The 19764-nt window shown below is 40.9% G+C and overlaps 1 protein-coding gene across 6 annotated transcripts in view; it reads right to left on the bottom strand.

Annotated features, from left to right (window-relative positions):
- Positions 1–19764, bottom strand: part of ZNF236 (zinc finger protein 236) — a 147204-nt gene that overhangs the window by 39466 nt on the left and 87974 nt on the right. For 5 of the 6 annotated variants that reach the window (XM_037988023.2, XM_037988020.2, XM_037988022.2 and 2 more), the window contains 9 exons: positions 19183–19286; positions 17694–17845; positions 15746–15958; positions 11216–11498; positions 8114–8217; positions 5722–6087; positions 3331–3476; positions 2996–3236; positions 2409–2588 (listed from right to left, as the gene is read on the bottom strand). In XM_037988023.2, the coding sequence (XP_037843951.1) occupies positions 2409–2588; positions 2996–3236; positions 3331–3476; positions 5722–6087; positions 8114–8217; positions 11216–11498; positions 15746–15958; positions 17694–17845; positions 19183–19286 (1789 nt within the window). Of the gene's footprint in view, positions 1–1314; positions 1551–2408; positions 2589–2995; positions 3237–3330; positions 3477–5721; positions 6088–8113; positions 8218–11215; positions 11499–15745; positions 15959–17693; positions 17846–19182; positions 19287–19764 lie in introns of those variants that run through there. The other variant, XM_037988025.2, reaches the window with a different exon arrangement.

Consider the following 19764-nt stretch of genomic DNA (forward strand, 5'->3'; position numbering starts at 1 on the left):
AGAAGCAGGAACAGGAAATGAAACTGCATGATGAACATGAGTACAGGCAAAAATTTTAAAAAGTAGAAATGTATTATCACCTGAGCAAACCCATATTCAAAAGATCCGGGGATAAATCTCCAAAGTACGCAGGTGTCACTTGTTTGGTTCCCAAATTTTATATACCTTTTTATTAATAACTGGGCTTTTGAAAACATCAGGTACAAGGACTTTCATTGTATCTGGACAGGGTAATTCCGGGAGGCAAAGGACTGTCTTTGCCTTTTACTCAACGTATAACCTTCTTCTGAATGCCAGGACTCATGAACTGCCTAAAGTCTGCAAAACTTAGCTGAAGTGATATGTGCATTCTCTAGTGCTTGTGTGCATTTCTAATCCTATGTATTAATGGAAAAAAGAACATACTACGAAATCTTTGAAAATTTCTATGGAATATCTAGATGCTTTTAACAGGTTACCATAAATTAAATGCTTTCTGCAGCCCTTTCAAAATGGGATAAGGAATTGTATAGTCAATTCTCATTATCCATCATAGTAAGTCAGAAAAAACAATCTTAAGCCCAAAGTTGAAACCAAACTTATTTCATTAACTCATTTAAAGTTTTCTCCTAGAAGCCAAATTCTTTTATTTTTTGTTTTTTTTTTTTGAGATGGAGTCTTGCTCTGTCGCCCAGGCTGGAGTGCAGTGGCCGGATCTCAGCTCACTGCAAGCTCCGCCTTCCCAGTTTACGCCATCCTCCTGCCTCAGCCTCCCAAGTAGTTGGGACTACAGGCGACCGCCACCTCGCCTGGCTAGTTTTTTGTATTTTTTTAGTAGAGATGGGGTTTCACCGTGTTCACCAGGATGGTCTCCATCTCCTGACCTCGTGATCTGCTCGTCTCGGCCTCCCAAAGTGCTGGGATTACAGGCTTGAGCCACCACGCCCGGCCCAAATTCTTAAAAAAATAGTTATATTCATCTACACTTTCAAATATACTAACAAAATAACCAAATGGCCAATAATAAAACACAGGAAGAAAAGAGGCACAATCCACAAACTGAAGAATATATTTTCTTAACTCTGAGCAAGAACCACGCACTATGTGGTTTTGATAGGACCTGGCACAACGCTTCTTATACTAAGTGTATTCGAGAAAGTTAACTGGATCAACCAAACAGCCTTCCTTCAGATATAAATATAATTTTAAAAGGAAGAAGGGTACTGAATTATATAAAATTCAATGTTAATTTTCGCTTTCCAACAGCATCTAAAAACCACTGCATTTCATTCAAGAGCAAAGCTGTACCTAAAAATAGTTCCTCAAATTTCTCACTAATATATTAAAAGAAATAAATACATCTTCCTGAAAAAGAAAGCTTCTGGTTTTCTTATGAATACCTTTTCTTTCAGTTCTGAAATTAATTTCTGCAGAAATATCTCTGAAACAGCAGAAATGCTGCCCTTCCCGGTTGAGTCCATCTAGAATGCTGTCCTTCTCCACAGCTGTGTTTCAGGAAGTGGGGCTGCTTCCCTCTGTCACCTCAGATCTCCACGGAGGTGTTTTGATTCCTAGCAAAACGTTTTTGTTAACAGCATCATCAGGTTACGAGTCTTAAATAAGTTAATATTGAATGAGTTAATATCTGTGGAAGTTACTAGAATAATATCTAGCACTTAGTAAGGGCTATAAAAGTTGTTGAATTAACAAATGACTCTTAGTTAATACAGAGAGTTTATAGTTAAGAGTCATGTGAGCGAAGCACACCAGGAAAATATGTTCAATGCTCACTGAGATCCGAACACGCTATGGGAATTAATGATACGTAAGGACCAAGGAAGCCACACAAGGAGAAAAGTCAGAATATGAGCAGCCTAGCCCTGAAACAGGGAATGAGTCAGCCTGGTGACTGGTGGAGAGAATTAGATTGCCAATTTTAGGTGGGCTTTACTGCCAAAGGGTATTTCCTACCCGTTTATCTATTTTTAAATGTTCTCCCATGTTTCAATTTTTCTGTATAATCCTAGTAGAATTCTGAAGACATACGGTAGAGTGCCATGGGGATCTATAACGCCATAATGTAAAGTTTATACCAGTTTCACGAAGCATGAGTGAGAACCACAAAGCTATGCTTTCTGCTCTGTGCCAAATAAAAATAACTTATTCTCTAAAAATGAGTCAATAAATGAATGAATTAAATAACTGTACTCAAACTGGAAATGACATGAGAAACTATAATTTTTCATTTTTGGTACCAGATCTGAATTAGAACACATTATTTTCACTAAACTTCAACTTCTCCCATAAATTACAAATATGTATTGAGCACAGGCTTTATGCACAGCAGAGTACTGTAGAAAAAGAGATAGTAAGATATACAGTACTTAAATTGCAGGGTGAAAGGATGTTTAAAATAATAACTTACTAACCGGAGATAGTCAGGGTAATTTCCTGTGGAGACCCCGAGGAAGATGTGGCAGTGGGCCCAGCGGCCTGTGCCAGGACCTGGCTCAGGCTGGAGTTGTTGATGGTTAAGGTGATCTCGTGGGGACCGCCGGAGGGGGACACCAGACCTTGCGAAGTCATCACTTGAGTGAGGTCTTGGGTCCCTGATTGTCATTACAAAGCAAAACAAAGTTGAGCTTCAAAAAAATCAATTTCCCCTGTTTTTATATTAAAAATATTTTAGTTAAACTGTTATTAAATATTTCAATGAGAGAAAGATATAAAACAAAGCATCAGTCATCTCTAATTCCTTCATCTAAAAAGAAAGCCTTACGATGAAATGAAGCCAGGATGAAAAGAGTAATTAAATGAAGGTAGTAGTAATTAAGAGCATATACTAAACACATATCATTAATTATAAGAAAAGTTTATTTATTCTCAGGACATTTGATTTATTCTCTTCCACAAAGAGAAGAAAATGACATCATAACATCCTAAAATCAAATATGTGATCGCAAGCAAGAAACTGAAACTCCAGCTGTCAAAATAAGCAAAAGTGAGTGGCTCTTACCACTGCTGTTAGTGGTCAGCACTGAATCCTGCTCAGACAGTGGGCCTATGGTCAGGTTCGCAGAGGTCACTGTGGGCTGTAAGGACAGGCCTGAGATGGGCTGGATGACAACACTGGCAGGGACCGTGCTGTCTGACGTCTGGAGAGAGCTGTTCTGTGGGGCCAGGCCAGGCTCCCCCGTGAGCTGCTGAGCCAACAGGTTGCCCTGCTGTAGTGTCTGCTGCAGAATGCTCGGATCAATCTGAAAAGCAGCACAGGTACTTGTAATGAAAACTTCATGCTTCTGTGTGATGCCAAGAGAATTACAGCACAGGAGACCATGGAAGGTGTCATACCTGCAACGTAATGTTATTAATGCTGGCAGCATCGATTCCAGAAATCTGTACATTTGGTCCAACCAAGTTAGCAGCCAACTGTAACTGGATGCCTTCTAGGGTAGCCAGGCTCCCATCTGTCAGAGACACAGTCAGGTCACCCCCAGCTGGCCAGAGAAAGAGAAAGGGAATGGACGAATATTGTGAATGCTTCTTAAAACTAAAGTAATTCATTTTTTACACAGGGATTTTTAAATACATAAGTTATACACATTATGTCAATACAATCTTGTTGTGGAATACCAACACCTACTTTATACCATATACACACATATGCTGTCTAATCACACTTTATACCATATGCACACATACATTGTCTAATCAGTCTTTATACCATATACACACATACTGTCTAATTACCCTTTATACCATATACACACATACACTGTCTAATCACCCTTTATACCATATAAACACACACTGTCTAATCACCCTTTATACCATATACACACATACTGTCTAATTACCCTTTATACCATACACACACACTATCTAATCACCCTTTATACCATATACACACACACTGTCTAATCACCCTATATACTGTATACACACACTGTCTAATCACTCCAGAAACCTACTTTATACCATATACACACACACTGTCTAATCATCCCAGAAACCTACTTTCTACCATATACACACATACACTAATCATCCATTATACCATATACACACATAAACTGTCTAATCACCCATTATAACATATATACACACAATGTCTAATCACCCCAGAAACCTCCTTTATACCATATACACATACACTGTCTAATCATCCCAGAAACCTACTCTATACCATACACATACACTGTCTAATCATCCCAGAAATCTACTTTATACCGTATACACATACACTGTGTGATCACCCCAGAAACCTACTTTATACCATATACACACACACTGTCTAATCACCCCAGAAACCTACTTTCTACCATATACACATACACTGTCTAATCATCCCAGAAATCTACTTTACACCATATACACATACACTGTGTGATCACCCCAGAAACCTACTTTCTACCATATACACATACACTGTCTAATCATCCATTATACCATATACACACATAAACTGTCTAATCACCCATTATAACATATATACACACAATGCCTAATCACCCCAGAAACCTCCTTTATACCATATACACATACACTACCTAATCATCCCAGAAACCTACTCTATACCATATACACATACACTGTCTAATCATCCCAGAAATCTACTTTATACCGTATACACACATACACTGTCTAATCATCCCAGAAATCTACTTTACACCATATACACATACTGTGTAATCACCCCAGAAACCTCCTTTACACCATATACACACACACTGTCTAATCACCCCAGAAACCTACTTTCTACCATATACACATACACTGTCTAATCATCCATTATACCATATACACACATAAACTGTCTAATCACCCATTATAACATATATACACACAATGTCTAATCACCCCAGAAACCTCCTTTATACCATATACACATACACTACCTAATCATCCCAGAAATCTACTTTACACCATATACACATACACTGTGTGATCACCCCAGAAACCTCCTTTACACCATATACACATACACTGTCTAATCATCCCAGAGCAACTCTGTGAAATAGACACACTTTATACCATTCACAGACACTGTCTAATCACCCCAGAAACCTACTTTCTACCATATACACATACACTGTCTAATCACCCCAGAACGACTCTGTGAAATAGATACTCTCATTACCCACTTTAAATATATCAGAGAGGTAGCTGGAAAAGATTCTACTGATTAGCCGAAGGTTCAAAACAACCACTACTACTGAGTGGTGATCAGGCTGCAATGGTGCCATGAGTCACAGAAACAGAAAGAAGGGCACACAGGACATCTGACTGCCATGTACGACTGCTGCATTTACTGGCAGGTACACAAGTCAACACAACTAGCTAAAACGTCACACTTCTCAAGCACTATGTGACCCAAGAACAAATGGAAAACGGCACTGTATCAAAACCAATGCTAATGAGTATTTAGAAATTACACTTCTCCCTCCTAAATTTATGAGAATGCCAACTGAATAAACAAGTTTACATCCACTAAAAACAAAGGCTAAACAAAGTGCTTAGTGTAAAAAAGCAGCTGTCATGGAAGACAGAACGGGAAATGGATAGGGGCGATGTCTGCAAGATGGAATTCCCATTTTTCTGAATGCCTTATAAGGGAAAGGCTCAAAGAAGGGAAACATGGTGCTATGGTAAACAACATCTCTTCTACTATGGGAACAGACAGAAGCAGCGCAGAACAGTTCAATCACTGAGCTGTTCCCATTCCCCCGGCGCAGTGTTCACCTGACACGGAGGCAGGGAGAATAGCTTGGCCCACCAGTCCTGGTTGCAGCAGATTCTGATCAAACTGTCCTGTTAGAACAGAGTTGTTCATGATAAACACATTAGGGTCAGTAGAGGAGGAGTTGAGGAGGTTTACGGGCTGCAATCCTTCCGACGAGCTTCGAGTCACAGGCTTTCTGGCCTTCTTTGGGTCTGGTTTATAATGAAACTGCATGTGTGTCTTCCTTCTACCCGACGTACGGAAACGCAGCTCGCAGTGCGGGCATTTGAAGGGCTTGGCTCCCGTGTGCAGACGCATGTGGACCTTCAGACTTCCCTTGGTGGAGAAGGCGTTGCTGCAAACGTGACAGCTGAAGAGCTTCTGACCTGAGAAAAGCCCAGCCAAGAATCAGCAAAGGCGATGGCAGCCGCGACACTCACACCCACCCCACTCAGCTGTCAATCTGGATGTAAATATGTTGAATCAGTGGATGGAAGTGCTTTAATGAGAATCCCTTTCACCTATAAGATGTTATGGATGTCACAGGCAATTGTTGCAGGAATTTAACAGTATATTATTTACAATTTGAATTCAGCATTTTCACAACCCTTTGAGCTTTATAGTGTTTCTAAACCACTGCATTATTCTGAGCCTTGATTGGAATATTTGATTTATATTTATCAGAAGCTAATGGGTGGTATGACTTAACAGCCCAGCTCTGAATTACTGTCACTTTTCTTCAATTTTACAAATGGTACTTTAACATCGCAGCATCTCTCTGTCTTCTCTTCTGCCAAACAGGAGCGACCAAAATGCCAGCACAGGTAGGCATCACATTGGGAGAATGTGCAAAGGAAAGTTCTATTCTAGGGTCAAAGAGCTGTGTGCCTAGTATCATGTATCTAGTTCCTGAGGCTCTTTTCATGATTACTGGGTATATCAAAGGCCACGAAGGCTCAGAGCACCACGAGCACAGGCTCCACCCTCCAAGAGCCTCTGGGAGCTGAAAAACTTCCTGGCTGGCTTTTCCCCTTTACTGGTCCAGGAACAAATGCTAATTTTTACAGCATGGCGCACACTAGGATCCACAAAGGGACTAGAGCAATCTACTATCCCAATGCCACCCTGGGTTCCTCAGAAATCACACCTCTACTTCAGAATGGAGAAAGAGGCACTAAAAGGTATTTATCCCGAGACTTCCATTTCTAGTCCTTATCCACATAGCCTACACTGAACTCCAAAACCAAGGAAATGATGAAGCAGCGTGCACCAAGTCATCGTGGATGTCACTGGGCACCTGCTGCATGACAGGCCATGCCCTAGGCCTGGGGGCGCAAAGGTAAATGAGGCCGGGCCCTCCATATCCGCAAACAGTTCACTGCATTACACAAATGTAAATAGACATTTACAAAATAGAGAGACAAATACAGGGAGCCTAAAGAAACAACAGAAAAACTGCACACAGGACAGTCATATAAACAAGCTCAGGGATCTGTTTATCTAGCTCCAAATATTAACCCATCAGAAAAGAATCACAGGGTCAGGTGAATGTGTGAAAGTCCATTTGTTCTTATTGGTTGAATTCTGCTTATAACCAACAATGAAGAATATAAATTGGTCTGATAATCGTAATTCTATGAATCATTATAACAACAGCTCTGCATTCACTGTGCGTTTACCACAGGCCAATCCATTCCTGAGCGTTTAGCAAAGGCCAAACACTTTTCCCAGCTATTTAAATGTCTTAATACTTAAAGCTATTTAAATGTCTGAACTCCCAAAGACAGAGGTACAACTATTAGCCCCATCTTCTGCAGGAGAAACCTGTGGCTGAGAGGAGAACCTTGTCTAGGACCACAGAGCTCACAGGAGGACTACAGGATTCCCAAGCGGGCAAAGGCAGAGCCAGCCTCACCACCGCTAGGATGCACTGTGCGGAATTCCAGAAGCAAAGGCGCAGAAGAGATGAAGATGAGAAAAAGGCCAGGAATACTGGACATTCACTTCTCCCTTTGCAAGATTTCCCCCCAAATAAAAATAATTATGAAATGATAACTGCCATCAGATTTGCTAAGTGCCAGGTTTTACAAAACCTCAACATACTAAATCTCTTTGGCTTAAATGAGACTAACAGGTAATCTTTTTAACAAAGTTATTTACGCATGAGTAAGAATACATGACAATTTTTAAGAAAAATGTAACTTCTGAGACCTAATCCTTTTTTTCCTTAGTGTCATTTGGACAGCTTTCCCTGTGTCACGAATAAAAAAACTTTCATATCACTTTCTTCATGGTGCTTCATTTTTAAGCTTTCTAATTTGGAAAGTATTATGTATGCAAAATACATAGGAACAAAACATACGAAATGCTATCCTAAGATCTCTACCAATGACACAGGAATGTGTTCCTTACCTGTGTGAGTCTTCACATGGCAATCGAGAGTGGATTTCACAGTAAAACTCTTTCCACATTCATCACATTTGTATGGCTTTTCTCCAGTATGGATTCGAACATGCCTATCCAAAAAGCGTTAATTATAGACGCATTGACAAACGACTTCACGATTTGAAATTTATAACTATATAAATTAAAATTAGGTGTTACTACGTTTTGATTAAGTTTGGCCAAGAAAAACTTTAAGCTTCACTCCAAACAAAAAATACTATAAAAAAATCCAAATAACAATGAAAATATTTGCAAGACAAATAATAATAGAGATAATTTCTGTAGGGAGGGGAGCAGTGGCTCACGCCTATAATCCCGACACTGTGGGAGGTTGAGGCGGGCAGATCATCTGAGGTAGGGAGTTCGAGACCAGTCTGGCCAACATAGTAAAATCCCGTCTCTACTGAAAATACAAAAATTAGCGGGCCGTGGTGGCAGGCGCCTGTAATCCCAGCTACTCAGGAGGCTAAGACAGGAGAATCGCTTGAACCCAAGAGGCAGAGCTTGCAGTGAGCTGAGATCCGGCCACTGCACTCCAGCCTGGGCGACAGAGCGAGACTCCGTCTCAAAAAAAAAAAAAAAAAAAAAAGAAAAGAAAAAAAGAAAGAAAACAATTTCCTTAAAAAACCCAAGAACTCTGACAAATCAGCAGGAAATCCCAAACAATATCAGAGTAGAAAAGTGAGCAATGCACAGAGAGCTTACAGAAGAAATACAAACAGTCTAAAAACATATGCAAAGTTGTTCAACCACACTTAGAACCAAAGAAGAGCAGATGAAAATGACATCCTGTTGGCTGGAGCTGTAAAACAGGCACTCAGAGTCTCTGAAAGACAGAGGCACAAGGCCCTCTGGTGGCCTTTGCCAGACTCTACCCTCACTGAGCCATCAGAGGCATACAGGCTCACAGAAGACAATCACGGCAGCGCCCTGCCAGTCATCACACATGGAAACTCAGTGTTCGTCAGGAGGGGTCTGGTAAAATTAATTTGGTATGCCCATGCGACAGAACCCTGCATTGCCATTAAAAAGAATGAAATAGGTTTATAGATCCTGACAAAGAAAAATATCTATGATTCACTGACATGTAAAAATTTAAAAACCAGAATCGTACAACTTAACATTGGTATATGTCCAGACATTTCTGAAAAAAAAAATACTTAAAAAACTGTTAACAGTGGTTATCTCTGGAGAATAGGACACCCTTCAGTACCGTTTTTTGTTTATCATCACATTTACTCACTGGGAGTCTGAACATTGAACTTTTTAAAAATGAAGGCTAGGACAAGAAGAAGAAAACGCAGCTATAAGAATGCCCCGCTCTTGGAGTTAGCAGTGAACCAAGATCACACCACTGAACTCCAGCCTGGGCGACAGAGCGAGACTCGTCCCACTCTTCTGGTCTTTAGCTATAGTCGATGGAGACATGTTTAGCACTTCATGTCACCTTGGAGGCATCTTGTCTCTGCTAATTGGCTGGCACGCCCCACCCACAGGCAGGTCACAAAGTGCTGTCTCAACACCTCCACGTGACACCCTTGCCAGGCCTGACTTTCTCATCTATGACTCCACCACTAACCCCTACTGGAAAACTCTCTATCGGTTAGTTCACGAGTTCCTCTAGGCCACATACAACTGCTGGCCAGACTGGACTCCTTCTTATAAACATCCCAAGTTTTCCATCAGAACCCCTTAGCTCCTGCTCTCCTTAGTTTAACTTTCTATGTCTTATTCCCAACCTCAGATCACACCATCAACTTAGATCCTACCCTGGAACTTCACTACATGGCTTAACGAGAGCTTGCTATTCAAGGGTCCTGTGGCTGCACCACCCAGTGGGACCTGGGCTCTCTTTCTTCTCCAGTCACCTCCCTCATTGTCACTCTCTAGCTGAACATACCCCGCCGTCCTGCTGTGGTCAAAACACAAAGGCCAGCAGTCAAGGTGTGTGCTCACTAGGGTGGCACTGCCAACCCAGCAGTTCCTTGAAACCACCTACCCTTTCCCTGCAGCACCTGCTGCTGCCCTCTGTAGAATAAAGAGTACAAGGAACACACCCTCTTTGGTTTTCTGAAACACCTGCAATATCAAAATCTTTGCAGTTTATTTTACTAAGTTGCTGAATAATTAGTTCTACCTCCTAGAGCAAAACATAAGCTTCCCCCTTATATACAGAAACTCTTCTAATTCTTTAGGAGAATGCTGCTACTTTGGTCTTCCTTTCTCTAGAAAGGAAGGACATTCTGAGAGCCCCTTCTGCTCTTTACCATGGGTCTTGGTTTCCAGATTCTTCATGGTTCTGCTAAACTCGATCTCATGTATCAGCCACTGCTGTTTGGCCAATTGCCAATGAGACTCCCTCCTGTCACGTGATCGTGTCCGGCTTCTCACACTGACTGGCAGGCGTCAGGCGGGAGGGCGCCTGCTGCTCTTCTGCCTGTCCACAAAACTTAGAGCCCTAACTTCCTCAATGGACAGATTTGTTTTCATTGTTTACTACTATGACAACCATACAGAAATAAGCATAAGCAATCTACAGAGAAAACAGACTTTCTTTTTTTTTTTTTTTTTGAGATGGAGTTTCATTCTTGTTGCCCAGGCTGGAGTGCAATGGCATGATCTCAGCTCACTGCAACCTCCACTTCTTGGGTTCAAGCGATTCTCCTGTCTCAGGCTCCTGAGTAGCTGGGATTACAGGCACCCACCACGGCCCCCAGCTAATTTTATACTTTTTAGTAGAGACTGGGTTTCTCCATGTTGGTCAGGCTGGTCTCAAACTCCCGACCTCAGGTGATCCTCCTGCCTCGGCCTCCCAAAGTGCTGGGATTACAGGTGTGCCCCACCGTGCACAGCCAAAAACAGACTGTCTAATTAATATTCTGAATGAGCTTACTACAGAGAAGTAATTCAAGCTTAAAACCACACACTCTTAGTAAGCAAGCTGCCATCACTCAGGTGACACCAGGCTGAGAAACTAATGGCCCTGCTGCAGTGAAAGTCACCAAAGGAGCAGCTGCCTACACCGCCAGTCTTCAGAGCAGAACCCGCGCAGCGTAGCCATGCCCTCACCTCACCAGGTCGCTGGGCTTCTTGAAGCTCTTGGGGCAGTATGTGCAGCAGTTGGCATGCTTGGGCTCATCCTGCAGCTCCGCCTGCTTGTCCCTCAGCTCGCTGATGCGGTCCTTTTCTGCCGCAGACTGCACCAGAACCTTCTCCGACACCGTGGCGCTCTCCTGCGGCCGGATCTTGGCTAACTGGGCTGTCTCCTCCTCTGTGAAAGTGATGACCTCAGGACGAGACTTCCGTGATGCATTTCTGTCAGAATGTTCTTCCTCCTCCTCCATACAAATGTCTATACAAAATCAAGGAAAAGGGATCACAAAATTCTAATGAAGAAAACTTAATTAGCAAAACAATTAAAACTAAATAGGTATGTATGTAATGAAAATCAATAACTCAACCAAGCTATTTTTATGATGGTAGAGAGTTGCTATATTTTCCCACCTCTATTGAGAAACTTAGGTCATGGAAAGAAAACAGCCAAGGGTACTGGAAAGTAAGGGGCGGAGGATGAACAGAGGTTGGTGAGGAGGTGAAAACATCCACTTAGATAGAAGGAATAAGCTCTAATGTTTGATAGCAGAGTAGGGTGATACAGTTAAAAACAATGTATAGTTCAAAGCAGCTACAGGAGAGAACTTGAAATGTTCCCATACTTAGAAACTGATAAATACTTAAGGTGACAAATACCCCAAATACTCTGATTTGATCATTCCACATTCTATACTTGAAACAAATTATCACATGTACGTCATAAATATGTACAAATATTATGTAATAAAAAAAAAACCAAGTCAAGGGCTTCCCTTAGGAGAGCGATGACCAACATTAGGAAGATGCTCAGATTAAAGACCTGCTTCTACCCCTCCCTGCAAATTCAGGAGTAAGCTTTGAGGCTGATAGTGTCCACACAAGCTATTGGTATTCATAAATACAGATATTAATTTATTAATAAGGGCAAAAAATGAATTATCCTGGGATTTTTAAAAACCAGAAGCCCAAAAATGGGAGACGAAATTAATAAATTGCAAATGGTCCCCAACTAAAAACAATTACTATAAAGAAGAAAATAAAACTTTAAAAATATATATGGTTGGCCCTCTGTATCTGTGCCTTCCACATCCATAGATTCAACCAACTGCAGTTAGAACATACTCACAGATATTTTTTCTCTTGTTATTACTCAATAAACAATATGCTATGATGGCTATTCACAACCAGGTGCAGTGGCTCACGCCTGTAATTCCACTGCTTTGGGAAGCTGAGATGGAAAGATGGCTTCAGGCCAGGAGTGTGAGACCAGCCTGAGTCACATACCAAGACTCCATCTTTACCAGAAATTTAAAAATTAACCAGGCACGGTGGCACGGACCTGTAGCCCTAGCACATTGGGAGGCCAAGTTGGGGCTTGGCACAGAAGTTCAAGGCAGAAGTTGCTCTGCCTAGGCAACAGAGCAAGATCCCGTCTCTACAAAAAAAATTTTTTTTAATTAGCCAGGAATGGTGGTGAACCTGTAGCCCCAGCTACTCAGGAGCCTGAGGTGGGAGGATTGCTTGAACCCAGGAGTTCAAGGCTGCAGTGAATTACCATTAAGCTATTGTACTCCCGCCTGGGTGACAGAGTGAGACCCTGTCTCTCAAAGAACCTCAAACTATTTACATAGCATTTATATTATATTCAGTATTATAAGTGATCTAGAGATGGTTTAAAGTATACAAGAGGATGCGTGTAGGTTACATGCAGATACTATGCTGTTTGATATCAGGAACTTCAGCATCTGCAGATTTTGGTGTCCTCAGGAATCGAGGAACAAATCCTCAGCTGATACTGAAAGAGAACTATACGCGTAAGTATTCACTCCTAAATGAAAAATAAGGATGCATTCCAAATGATTAAAAAAAGAATAATAGAGAGGAAAAAAAGTTTGGCTGGGAGCAGGGAAGTCATTATTGTACGACTGACTGAAAAAAACTTACAACTCAACAGAAACACTAAATTGCAAAGTGAACAGTGATTAATTCACCAAATAAGTAAATTTAAAAACCAACTAGATAATTTTTCTTACCATATAAAATGAAAAAAAGATGAGAGATGGGTGCAGGGGGGGAAGAAGATAGAGAGGGGAGCAAAGGACAGCAAGGGTGTGGGTTGAGGGAGAAAGTCATGGAGGATAAAGCCAGTGGACTCAATGTCCATCTTGCAGAAATTCCAGAAAAAGATACAGCAAACTAAAATTTCACATTATACCAATAAAGCTTGGAATGCTCTGAGGGTAGCTTATAGATAGCAGCCCCACCAACACTCATGAGGAGATAAGGAGGTAACTCTGTTAACATTCTTTAAGGAACTGAGAACACAATCAGTATAGCACAGGCTGGAGAGAGACAGAACAACAAAATTAAGCACGATAGACAGACAGCATGAAACAGACAGCAAGTGTTAGAAGCAGGCTGACGTCGCAATAAATGTGAGGGAATTTAACCCCTATCTAAGTCTCTAGGTTTGGGCAAAACAATGCAATTTAACACATGACTTTTCTCCTATGGACAAGAGTTCATCTGCAGTTTCCCCCACAATGATCCAAGGAACATAAGACATATAAAGGTGAATCTAAATAAATATGTAGCAGTGAGATGAAGCCCAAACAGAACCCCCAAATTGATGCTAGAATTAGTAGCATTAGAAGCTTTATTAATTGACGGGAAGGAATATGTAAAGAGGCTTAGAGATTATTTGTATTTGGCTGATAAATTAACACTCTCCAAATGACAGGGTTCTAGAAATAATGCCTGTATGTCCCATAGCCTTTAACTCATTTGAAGGAAACGGCCATTTTCTTTTTATACTTTATGAAATCTAATGACAGAATTTTTAAAATGGAAAGAAAGGCTTTAATAAGTATCATCGGACTGAAGAGTTTGAACTCTCTCAGTATAACAGGTCAGAAACTTTTATTCCAGAATTATCTACTAAAGAAATGAGGTGCACAGTGGCTCTGGCCATGGTTAAGTCACAGTTTTTGTTACTTTGAGGGAGTTTAGGCAAGTTTTACAGACTTATTCCTCAAAACAGAAGAGAAAGGTAGACTACCATAACCCACCGGGGACCCTGGACGGTCTCACTGTGATCTTTCAGTCAGATGGTGGCAAAGCAGACAGAGGGGGCAGTACCTTGAGAGAGGATGATAGGCCACCAGCAGGTCTGACCTCTGATGACAGTCCCCATTTAGCAGCCCTGTCTCCACACAGCCACTGACACAAGATTCACTGACAACATTGCATACCAACTGTGCCAGGACAGGATGGCTGCAGCATAGGCAAGAGCCCAGGCCCACACATACACTCAGACCAGCCATGACCTCCAAGAGTATCAGCACTAACATGGATTTTAAAATGGCAATCTGTGTGCTGGCACAATGTGTCAAAATATAAAATGTGCTCCATTCTTTTTTTTTTTTTTTTGAGACGGAGTCTCGCTCTGTCGCCCAGGTTGGAATGCAGTGGCCGGATCTCAGCTCACTGCAAGCGCCGCCTCCCGGGTTTACGCCATTCTCCTGCCTCAGCCTCCCAAGTAGCTGGGACTACAGGCGCCCGCCACCACGCCCGGCTAGTTTTTTTTGTATTTTTTCAGTAGAGACGAGGTTTCACCGTGTTAGCCAGGATGGTCTCGATCTCCTGACCTCGAGATCCACCCGTCTCGGCCTCCCAAAGTGCTGGGATTACAGGCTTGAGCCACCGTGCCCGGCCGCTCCATTCTTAACTCTATAATTTCATTGTGGAACTTACTAAAAAGAAGTTGTCTCTTATAAGCACAAAAAGTATAATCACAAAAATAATACTTAGGATTTTTCCGCTTGGTATGGGACTTGGGAGAATTAACTTGTCTAATGTTTTGCTGGCTGGTGTACAAAATGAGATTAATCCCTCTAACTATGCAGTGTGTTGTGTCTATTACATGAGACAATGTAATGGTAAGCACAGGTTTTGCCAAGGTTACAGTACTCCATAAATGCTACCATTACCATTTCAGTGAAAGACCAGATATTAGCTACACATCCATTAATCCATCAACGGAAAATTATATAATAAAATATGATGGAATTCCATGGAGTCATCTGAACTGATGTAGATCTGTGTTCAGTAAAGTAAATATGCCTATAATAAACTTTAGTAGATGGAAAATTAAGCACACTACAACACTATTTAGAGCAAGATACCATATTTGTTAAAAAGCATTAAAGTCTCTAACAACATGTGCACGTAAGCATGAAAGGAAGAGCACAGTGTGAGAGCGAATGCTCATTCAGCGTGTGGTGATTTGTAAGAGCAGATGTTTTCTTCATTGCGCCTCTGAATTTTTCTTCCAAGAGCATGTACAGCTTTCCTAATCAGAAAATAAAATTAACTATTAAAAACTCAGGGTGCTACAGAACTTAATCTGTACATAGCCAGGTTAAAATACTCACGGTGATTTGTGAATGGATTTATTCCTAAATTAGCATTGGGTTCATACACCTTGAATCAACAAACGGAAAATACCTCCTCCTTCTGTCTCTCCAGTGGCTGACACGGCAGAGGGGACGGCTTGGTGTCTCTTCATGTGCTTTTTACAGTGCACTGTGGTTCGGAAACCCTCCTCACAGAACGGACACTTGTAAGGCTTCATGCTCATATGTGTGGCCATGTGCCGGGTGAGGCTGCCATTGGTGGTGAAGGAAGCATTGCACACGCTGCAGCTGAACGCCTTCACTCCTACACGCACAGAAACAGAGAAAAAATGGCCGGAACCGATCCTATTTCATTACCTTAAAACCAGAAGCAGTCAAAACCAAAGATATGTTTAATAAGCCACAACATTATCCTGAGGCTTAGTAGAGTTTGGTTTAAAAAAAAGTAAATCACAAAATTATAGACAGTTTATTTGGTGTGGGTTTCCAATTTTTAGAAATGGGATTGTTTTAAGAACATGGAAGTTAACACAGGACATCTTACTGCCTTCTCTACTGAAATCAGCAGGCTCTGTGAAGTCACAGTCTCCAAAACAAATCAAGTCCTCTCTGCCTTCAGTCTTTTACCTTTAAACTGGCAACATGTGGATTCTACCCCAGAAATGTTTTTTCCAATCCATCTTTTCATCACTTCCACAGCACATGAGGTATACTAGGCATTAAGAACTAGTCTATAAATCTTCTATACAGCTTTATTTTCAAATAAAGTCCCATATAGAAGGCCTTCTCTCCTCTGGACCAATGACACAGAACCAAGTAACCAGCTACTTTCTTCCTATTTCTGTCTTTCTTCCACTGTTCCTTATAAAAGTCATATATTGCTGCTCTCTGGTCCTTCAAAGTACCATATAAATGACTCCCAGCAAGCTTTCCAATAACCACTAAAACCACTCCCCAATCATCAACCTATGGACCAGTCAATAAAACTTTTCCTTATTTTGCTTGGCTATATGTTTCTAAGCAGTATATCTTCATTTTCAAATAAAGCCTTATATAAAATATACACTGATATTAAACTTATTATTAATATACTGAATATATTAAAGATAAAATATGTTAAAAATATTTTTAACTGGACACTATGTATCTGATAAAGGTCCAGTAATCAGACTATAAAAACCTCTTACAACTCAATAAAGCAAATAATCCAATTTTAAAATGGGCATAAGATTAGAACAGACATTTCTCAGTGTCTGTGAAAGACGTTTAACTTGATCAGCCATCAGAGAAATGCAAATCAAAGCAAAACCACAATGGCACGTGGGAAGGCTCATGACCATCCACAAGGCCGGTCATGAGAGAAGCAATAATAGCCATTGGCGAGGATGTGGGGAAACCAGAGCCCTCCCACCCTACCGTGGGCTGTCAAATACCACAGCCACAGTGGAAAACAGTTCCATAAACTCAAATGTTTTAACAGAGTTAACGTATGACCAAACAATTCCACTCCTAGGTAGAGCAATGAGCCCATGTCCACACAAAAACTTACATACAAATGTTCACAGGATTACTTATAATAAACAAAATATGGAAATAACTCCAATGTCCATCAACTGACGAATGGATCAATAAGACGTGGCATATCCTACAATGGAAAGTAATGAGGTTCTGATCCACCTATACAGCACGGATGAAACTTGAGCACACTGTGCTGTGAAAGCAGCAGACACAAAATGCCACATATTTCTATAAAATACCCAGAACAAGCAAACCTCTAAAGACAGAGGTAGATACTGGGCGCCTGAGGTTCTGGGCATTGAGGGGAAATGGGGAGTGACTGTTAATGGGTACAGAGTTTCTTTTGTGTGTAATAAAAATGTCCTAAAATTACAGTTTTGATGGTTGCAGAACTCTACAAACATACTAAAAATCACTGAATTGTACATTTTCAGTGGGTTAGTTGAATGGTATATGGATTATATCTCCATAAAGCTTTTTTCTTTAAAGGACTAATCTCCAAGTATAAGGCAGACAATGACCTGTGTGTGTCTTCTCGTGAGACTTAAGCACCCCGGAGGAAACAAAGCCACGTCCACAGAGTTTGCACTTGTAGGGCTTCTCCCCAGTGTGCGACCGCACGTGCTGCTTCAGGTGACTGGACTTCTTAAAGCCTTTGTTGCAATAGTCACACCTGCAAACATACAGAACCCAGACCACGTTAATTCATAGCACAATTACAAATACAGCACCTGAGACGGGAAGGAAAGCAAACAAGCTTCACCAACAACCATGAAACCTTTAGGCACAACTGTTACAGCACCTGAGACGGGAAGGAAAGCAAACAAGCTTCACCAACAACCATGAAACATTTAGGCACAACTGTTACAGAATCTAGGTGTGCTCTCCAACATTGAAGAAATTATAAACTATAAAATATTGCCGACAATCATTTGTTAGACCAGATTCTTATAATCTTAAATGTATTACTTTAACAGCAAATCCTGTAACTCCCCAGCAGACATAAATTTGATTAATTAGAAACTCTCACTAAGCATAACAGGAAGAAAATGTATGCACTCTTTTCTTGAAGTCATTAGACACTGTGAATCCTTCCATCGCCTCTGAGGCAGAATCACCCCTGCATCTAGTCACTCGTAAATGCCAATCCATGTACTCCTTTGGTTTATAAAATACAAAACAGAGTGTACTGGAGTTATGCTGAATAATATATCAATATGCAGTATTATTTCCCCTTCAGTTGTTACTGAATAGACTAATGTTATCTTAAGGATTAAAATAATCATAAATTTCAAAACTTCTACTCACATATTATTAAAAGCTTATTGCATTAGTATGTCTCTTTTGTCCATTCTCAAGTTTTAATATCCAGTAAGAAGTTAGAGATGTCCCGACACTATAACCTAAGTCAAGACTGGGTGCCCACATAGAGGCAACTAACTTTCCTCTCAAGTCCAAATTCAACTAAAAGCTGGAAGTGTCTGAATACATTCTGAAAATTCACTCTTGTAAATTTGGTTTGGCGGTGGCTCACGCCTGTAATCCCAGCACTTTGGACAGTATATACTGCTGAGCCAGCGGACGGACATCTAAAAAGCTGTCTTTCTAATTGTGCTGTACCTTGGTACACAGATTGTCATATGTAAAGCACATGAAGAGTCTTGAACTAAAAGGCACAATATAAATTTAAGTAATTTCTGAAAATGGAAAAATAATGACTTAAAACAGTGACGGGAAGCTATAGCAGAATACTTCAAACAAACTGAAGACTGCTGCATCCAAATCCTGGCCCACTCGCTTATTTGCTGTAAAAAGTTTAGCAAGTTAATCTCTTTTGTCTCAGATCCCTTATTTACAGAATATGGATGACAATGGAACTGTTTTGAACAGTTTTGAGAGAATGAAATTGCAGAGCCCTTGGAGCAGGGCAAGCACACAACAGCATCTGTCACTGCAGCATCCGTTGCTGGGAGCCGGCAGTACCATGAGCTGGTCTGTGCAGACAACTACCTGTAAGAGCGCCTGCTCTGGTCCTCGCTGTCCTCCAGAAACTGGGAACCTTGTGTCTGCAGGTCTAGTTCCTCTTGGGATGACTCCTGAATCAAGCGAGTTGTCTAAAATTTAAGAGAAGTATAAAGCAAACTACTTGAATATCTGTGAATAAACATAAAACAACTCAGCAGCTAAGAACTAAGGATAAGAACATTCATAAACTGTGGATTTAAGAGGGAGAAACCCCAAATAGTCCATTGTAATCATTTGGGCCAGAGCAATAATAAAGATCACTTACACAGATTTTATTAAATGAAGATCTATTTATTTCCCATTACCCTACCTTAATACAAAGCTTAATCAACCATAAAACTGATTATTTTATATATTTTAATAAGAGATTCCCCTTCCATCTGCTCTACTCTTATTGACAGCGAATAAAACCCCACCTTCAGAGAGTATAATATTGTCTCCTCTTGTCACACAAACCAGAGGGTGAGAAGGACATGTTCTCCACCCCCAAGAACGGTACCACGCATGCTTGGAGCAGCCACACTGACCCCATCCCTTCCTGACGGTGGCATTACAACCCATGCTACC

This window comes from Chlorocebus sabaeus, chromosome 18 (assembly GCF_047675955.1).
Source record: "Chlorocebus sabaeus isolate Y175 chromosome 18, mChlSab1.0.hap1, whole genome shotgun sequence".
Lineage (NCBI taxonomy): Eukaryota > Metazoa > Chordata > Mammalia > Primates > Cercopithecidae > Chlorocebus > Chlorocebus sabaeus.